The following is a 7,500-nucleotide window of genomic DNA, read 5'->3' on the forward strand; positions in this document are numbered from 1 at the left end:
TGCAGACATGTTTCGGCCCTTTTAACACCTTTCCAAAGTGAGATGAGCCGCCATGCTCCTGTCACATCTGTAGCCTAATTAGGGCTTCAAGTTGTCGGGTGCAGTGCCAGAATTTAGGATTTAAAAATTGGTCATAACTTCAGGCACTGCATGTTTCCTTGCTTTAATCGGTTTAAACTCATTTCCGAAGGAAGACTAGCTATCACACTCTTGTGACATCTGTCATATTATGACCTTTTCCCCCTCCTAAGGAGGTTACTTTGATGAGGTCAGGCCAGGGCACGATTGTGTCATCGAAGAAGAATCCAAATCTCAGATTGCCTGGACTGCCCTGCTCTCTTGTGAAGACTGAGTGCATTTTGGGTTCCCGTTAATTGGCTGGATTTGCATAACAGGAACTTTTTTTTTCTACTTCTGTGGTGGCAGAAATAGGGGAAACCTACATTCAGAGACTGACATAACACACAGCCTCCCACAGGCTTAGGTGCTGTTCTATAATCTAATGATAGACGTGTGTGTGTGTGTTCGTCGTGAAAGAATGGGTCAGTGATGGATGGACGTGTGAGGAGCAGGTTTATGTAAGAAAAGAGAGGACCTGTGAGAATTGTGGAGAGTTAATGAAATCTTCTTCAGAGGTGGAGGTGTGTGTCTTTGTGGTGCTGCTGGTGGTGGTGGTGGTGGAGGGGTATTCATTCAATCTTCCAGGCTCCTAGAAGCAACACACACACACACACTTCCCTCCTGAGGATGTTATGTCATTAATTAATTTACGTAATATCATTGACACCATGCTTGCTTACATTGTCTGTGTGAGATGGACTAAATGAGAGAGATTTAGGGACTCTAGCCTATATGAGGATAAAGATGAGAGGCTTGTTTCCAAGTTAAGGGTCAGTTAATGTATTAAGGTTTGAGGTAAATGAAAATATGTAGGATTATGTGAAAAGGATTTTATTTTATACAATAATAGCCTACAACACATTCTGTATACATCTCTAGAAGTTTACTAGCTGAAAATGTACTAAGAGGCGTAACTGACCGTGTTACGTCCATATCAAGGCTGTCTCCATTTTTTTTTATAAACCTCCGTTATTCAGCAGTAGCCTAAAGCTTTTCTCTGAAACGACTTTTTCAAGTGAACTTGTTTGTTTTAGTGAGATTACCGTATCATGACCAAGGCAAAAATTCACGGCAGACTCCGTTTGTTTCCCAGTTTTGTTTTGACTTTGGAGCACTAAATGCTGAAAAGTACAAATACATGAGTAGCCTACTGTCCTTCCATCCAAGTTTCTTAATGCATCACTTTCATGACACCTTTTTTTTTTTCCGAGTAGGCTATTGTCTGTCATTAGGATTGGGTTGCACTGCACACCCATTCTTCCCCGAATGTAAACCCCTAGAATACCTTTATCTGTTTCCTTGAGTAGATGAGCTATCTCGTCCCCAGCTTCTGCTATTGCATAAGAAAGTTTTTTTTTTTTTTTTATCAACGACTCAAATTATAGGCTAAACAGAGACAAATAATAAAAAGTCAATTCACAAATCCTAGCTTCAAATGTATATTTTTATATAGTTTATAGCTAAATATGTTTGTGAAATATTAATCCGATTGCTTGTGCCACATAAGGAAAACGGGACAATTGTGTTAATGCTTTAATCTCTATCAGCAGCAATTCATTAGTAGACTAGAGATTTAAGGCGATGTTAGATCAAGAGAGCCTGGGGCTACGTGCAGAACTAATAGCCACACACACACTCACACACTCATCCTGTCCATCACTTCGAGTCTCTACCCCTAGCGTCAACGCCCTGGCCACGGTTCTATGAGGCATGGATGGTAAGCAGTGTACGTGCAGTTGCGACTGTAGTTTATGACTCCAGAGAGAAGTTACCTCGGACCGCTCAAATTCCCCGCTAGAACTTGAGCGCAAGTGATGATTAACCATCTCACACACAGTCTAATTAACTTTTGCATTTACCTCACTGCAAATAAACAATGAATAGTGGAAATAAACATCACAAAAAACTACCGTAAAGAGTAGGGGAAAAGATGCTGTAGGGAACGATGGGCAGTCCCACCAACCGTCTATCTCGCCCCTTTCAAGCTCCAAGTTCTTGTTGACGTGACACTCCTCACGTGCAGCTGGACTATCCCTTTAGAATAAATATGCCCGTTAGCTACGTAATTATACTGACATGCATTTATACATATATGGTCATGCATCATCTTCAGATGATGCCATTTATTAACAATTTATGACCACACGCATTTATTACCCCTATAAACATTAAAGACGCTATCCACACAAACTCAAGCTGTTGCAGGGTAGGCCTATCATTTTACATTTATATTCGTTTTATATTCGTTTGCACGATATCTGTTCAGACTATACAGTTGGGAAGTTTTCTTTCTTTCTTTCGTTTACCCAGTTGCATCTTTATGGTGCTCTTGCGCACGGACCCACAACATTCCACAAGGTGGCGTCGCGTAACCGAGACCGGGGGCCTGTCTACGCCCTCTGGATGTCGTCACCCAGTCACGTTGCGCTTCCTTTGCAAGCGCAGTTAAAAAGCGAATCTGGGGCGCCGGGTCGGGCAGCTTAACCGACACTGAGAATAGCAAACGACAGAAACATTCATTCTTGAAGACTCCGCGTCTTTTCTCTCTATCCAATCTTAATCGGATAGTTCAGACTTGTAGATTTTGGAGAATATAGACAGTCAAGAGCAGGTTTACTGTCAGTAACTTAGATCTATTTTCGTTAAACGAGGGATCTTGCCGACTGTCATCCAGCATTTCTGCATCTTTATCCGCCGACCACCAAGGAATGCCAAGAGAACTAACCCAGAACCGGATCCAAAAGCTCTGGATTCCATCTAAAGATGATAAACCGGCTGTGCCCACGCGTGGTAAGTTTTTGATGCCATTCGGCTATTTAGGAGACATAGCCTTCGGCCACATGTTTTTTTTTTTTTTGCAGGTTGTGAGTGGACTGACGTATCCGATGCTGTGATCATCATAGATATAGGATTGTGATTTTGTGTCTATGTATCATGATATAAAATAACCTATGTGTCCAGCGTGTTGCGTATTTTTGCGCATGAATATTTACGGGGTGGGCTATTTCACTGAATGTTTCTAAGATATTTCAGCAGATTCACCATCTGGTTTACACCTGTAACGTTACACATAACGGTTTAAAACGAATGTCTTGCACCCTCTAAAACACTGGTAGCCTACCCTACCAGTGCTATGCCCAGAAAGAGATCGTTCTCATTCCAGTCTTCATCAATAGAAAACCTTCAAAGGAAGGCATTTCTCTGACAACCCCCTCTTGCCTTCCCGCTGAGAATGAACTCAAATGCCGGTTTCTGTAAATGACGCACGGGAATCCCCTTTGGTGCCACGGGTGCCTCTCATGCAGGAGAGGACCCCTTATAGGTCACAGCGTCTACTATCGCAGAGCTCACGTTTCGGCCCTTGAGGCGCGGCATGGGCTATTGTGAGTGTCAATGGGCGATATTTGGAGATGGTTATTCTGTCTGTGTTATAAGGAAAGGCGTGAAAGTACCCTACATGCACTGAATAAATAAAAGTGTATGCATGATTCTTTATGCTGCAGAGTGCGCAGACCACTCCAAGTCACATCCTAAAATCTAAATACGTTGTGGTTGAGATGTGGTAGCCATAACAACGCGTGACGCTCGCGCTTTTTAACGTTGTCTTATCAAGATTGTCTGAGTCACCGCAGTTCTGTACAACAGTGTGCGTGGACCTGGATGTAGACGTGGTAGCCTACACACTCAAACGCACGCACGCACACACACACACACACACACACACACACACACACACACACACACACACACACACACACACACGCGCGCGCACTATAAATACGATGTTTTCGCCCAGTTCTGATGTGTCATCATCGCATGCGTCGGCAGCCCCGGGCCGAGTGCCTAGTCACGACTCCTTCCCTGAAAAGGTGTCGCTTAATTGAGTGACGTTGGCCCGGTGCTCTATCTGGATGCGGTAATTGGCAGGGTACTCAATGTTGTCGTTACTTTTGGCGGGCACCCGGGGTTGCGCTGATCTCACGCCAGACACAAACACACCCAACCTCCCGCTGTGGCCATGCTTGGGCTTTACGTAGGCTGTAGGCTACACACCTCTGAAGGTAGATTGATATCTACTGTAGCCTATGACCTTGGATTGACACCGCAGCAGTAGCAGTCAAATGTAGGTTGCGTGATGTCTGCACTCTGCGAGGCTACTAAACTTTAATGTTAAATCGTATGTAGCTTGTCGAAGTAGATTATGTTTTTGAAGGATGTAGGCTATACTGTAGGTTCGGTCTTGGCATGTATTTCTGCTCTGTCATTGAGGTTCGCTGATTGTGTGTGTGTGTGTGTGTGTGTGTGTGTGTGTGTGTGTGTGTGTGTGTGTGTGTGTGTGTGTGTGTGTGTGTGTGTGTGTGTGTGTGTGTGTGTGTGTGTGTGTGTGTGTGTGTGTGTGTGTGTGTGTGTGTGTGTGTGTGTGTGTGTGTGTGTGTGTGTGTGTGTGTGTGTGTGTGTGTGTGTAAATGCCGGTAATGGGATCAACCCCGATCTTGCTGACTGTATTTCCACTCAGGATGTTCTTAGAGGAGATTACAGAGGCTGTGTCTAAATTAGCCAATTGGCATGCATGCAAAACTGCTCTTCTGAATGAACATGCTTGCACGCACACACACACACACACACACAGTCATCCACTGCCACAATGAGCTTGTTTATTTGCGTACACAAACACAGAATTAAAACCTGGGCGTGAAGTCATCTGATAGTGCCCCCTAATCTGCACTACGTAGTTACAGTCTTCAGGGCCCACGTGAAGCCATCCGCCAGTGCTGATGCAGGAGCCCAATGCTACAGTATATAGGCCTATTCCTGCTGCAGCTCTTCTCTCACCCCTTACAGTCAGTTTATTTCAGCAGAGTCACTCACGTGCACATTACAGTTGCTGTGTGTTTGTGTGTGTGTGTGTGTGTGTGTGTGTGTGTGTGTGTGTGTGTGTGTAGGGGTGACCTGGTTTGTGCACTGCCTGTGGGCTAGTGGGTCTTCTCTGGAGCGTTAGAGCGGCCGGCATGCCAAGCTGACGTGTGTGTGTGTGTGTGTGTGTGTGTGTGTGTGTGTGTGTGTGTGTGTGGGAAGGGGCGCGGGTGCCAGAGCACATGTTTTCCCTGCACGTGGGGGCGATGAGCTAGAGGAAGGGGGGGCTTGTCACTGCTGTCTCTTTTTTCCCTCTCACAAACCCAGCATCTTTGACCTCATTGTATGTGTGTGTGTGTGTGTGTGTGTGTGTGTGTGTGAGAGAGAGAGAGAGAGAGAGAGAGAGAGAGATAGCCTGCAGAGACTTTTTCATGGGATTACTGGGTCATGTGCAGCGTTCACACATGAAATAAATAATCCACATTTTTATGCACATGTTCACATCCCTAACACACACACACACACACACACACACACACACACACACACACACACACACACACACTCTAGCTAGTAATAGCTACAATCTGCGAGTCAGCTGCCCTTAATGCTATAAATGAACTAGAGACTGCATAAATAGATTATGGTGCCCTGTTATAGGCAGTATGGGAGGTGGTCCTGTCCTGTGTCCTACCTGCTGTATGCATCCTTGGGTGATGCTGCTGGACGCCTTGTTGATTGACATTTTAACGTACTAAGTGTAACATGGTTCGCTTTATGTGTATTAAAGTGTAATCATGAGTTTACAGTCATCTAATAAAGGATGCTCATCTCTCTCTCTCTCTCTCTCTCTCTCTCTGTCTCTCTCTCTGTCTCTCTGTCTCTCTCTCTCTCTCTCTCTGTCTCTCTCTCTGTCTCTCTCTCTCTCTCTCTCTCTCTCTCTCTCTCTCTCTCTCTCTCTCTCTCTCAGCAGGCCGAGGTCCCCATCTGGCCAACCCCCCCACTATGATCGTCATGGTGGGGCTCCCTGCACGGGGCAAGACCTACATGTCCAAGAAACTCACTCGCTACCTCAACTGGATTGGCATGCCCACCAAAGGTGAGTGTTTAGTCAATGAGTCTGTGTGTGTGTGTGTGTGTGTGTGTGTGTGTGTGTGTGTGTGTGTGTGTGTGTGTGTGTGTGTGTGTGTGTGTGTGTGTGTGTGTGTGTGTGTGTGTGTGTGTGTGTGTGTGTGTGTGTGTGTGTGTGTGTGTGTGTGTGTGTGTGTGTGTGTGTGTGTGTGTGTGTGTGTGTGTGTGTGAGTGTGTGAGTGTGTGTGAGAGAGTGAGTCAGCGAGTCAGCAAGTGAGAGAGCGAGTAAGTGTGTGTGTATTTTTATTCTGGATAAGCTATTTCTGTATACATTGAACCTATTCCAGGAAGCAAAGCTGGGCATTTTGTATAATCTTGCTGTTATTCCGTCATAACTCTTTGGAGGTCATTTTTGGGTCTGGGCTTTTTGACTGTTGAAGTTCCCAGACTCTAATGCTTAGTCATTGTTCCCCCTGTTTCTCTTGTATTCAGATGGATTATATTGTCTGGCTCTTTGTCTCACACAGCTTACCAGTTCAATATTTATTCATAAATGTTTGTTTTCTTTGTGTGTGTGTGTCTGTGTGTGTCTGTGTCTGTGTCTGTGTGTGTGTGTGTGTGTGTGTGTGTGTGTGTGTGTGTGTGTGTGTGTTGTGGTTTTCAGTCTTCAACGTTGGAGAGTACAGGAGAGAGGCAGTTAAGCACTACAGCTCTTTTGACTTCTTCAAAGCGGACAATAAGGATGCCGTGAAGATCAGAAAGTGAGTTTCACCTCAGACACACCAAGCTCTTGCAGAAACCTCCCAGTGCACCATGGGAGTCGTAGTTGTTATTGCTTGTTTGTAGTAAATAACCGATGGCCTTGTGTCTTTTCCTCAGTCAATGTGCCTCGGCAGCCCTGAGGGACGTCAAAGCGTACCTTACTGAGGAGGGGGGTCAAGTCGCAGTGAGTTCCTCTCCTCCTTATGCTGTCCATCTTTTCACCCTTTCACTCATCCATCCATCCATTCATCCTTTCCTTTCATCACTCATTTCTCTTATGTTCTTTGTTTAGGTGTTTGATGCGACAAATACTACAAGGGAGAGAAGGGATATGGTCCTCAACTTTGGCAATGAAAATGGCTTCAAGGTGTGTGGATGTTTGTGTGTGTACTGTAGGCCTATGTGTGAGTGTATGAGTGATTGAGCGATGTTCATGAGCTTCCATGTTCCATGAGAGAATGCTTTTTTAATAATGATAATAATGTCTTTCGACAGATCTTCTTCATCGAGTCTGTTTGCGACGATCCCAGCGTTATAGCTGCAAATATAATGGTGAGTGCCTGTTTGAGTCCAAAAGAACGTGCAAACACTCCCACTGTTTCTACGACAACAAACTTACAATTGACTTCCTCTCTGAACAGGAAGTGAAGGTGTCGTGTCCGGATTATCAGGACTGCAATAAGACTGATGCCA

General features: G+C 45.0%; 1 protein-coding gene across 3 annotated transcripts in view; it reads left to right on the forward strand.

Annotated features, from left to right (window-relative positions):
• The first annotated feature begins 2,590 nt into the window (after positions 1–2,590).
• pfkfb3 (6-phosphofructo-2-kinase/fructose-2,6-biphosphatase 3) overlaps positions 2,591–7,500 on the forward strand; it is a 10,994-nt gene continuing 6,084 nt past the window's right edge. For 2 of the 3 annotated variants that reach the window (XM_062518242.1, XM_062518240.1), the window contains exons 1-7: positions 2,591–2,910; positions 5,945–6,073; positions 6,710–6,806; positions 6,925–6,991; positions 7,100–7,174; positions 7,303–7,359; positions 7,449–7,500. The exon at positions 7,449–7,500 is cut by the window's right edge and continues 73 nt beyond it. In XM_062518242.1, the coding sequence (XP_062374226.1) occupies positions 2,829–2,910; positions 5,945–6,073; positions 6,710–6,806; positions 6,925–6,991; positions 7,100–7,174; positions 7,303–7,359; positions 7,449–7,500 (559 nt within the window). In that variant the 5' untranslated portion in view covers positions 2,591–2,828. The remainder of the gene's footprint in view (positions 2,911–5,944; positions 6,074–6,709; positions 6,807–6,924; positions 6,992–7,099; positions 7,175–7,302; positions 7,360–7,448) is intronic. The other variant, XM_062518241.1, reaches the window with a different exon arrangement.

Source organism: Sardina pilchardus, chromosome 17 (genome assembly GCF_963854185.1).
Source record: "Sardina pilchardus chromosome 17, fSarPil1.1, whole genome shotgun sequence".
Classification (NCBI taxonomy): domain Eukaryota; kingdom Metazoa; phylum Chordata; class Actinopteri; order Clupeiformes; family Clupeidae; genus Sardina; species Sardina pilchardus.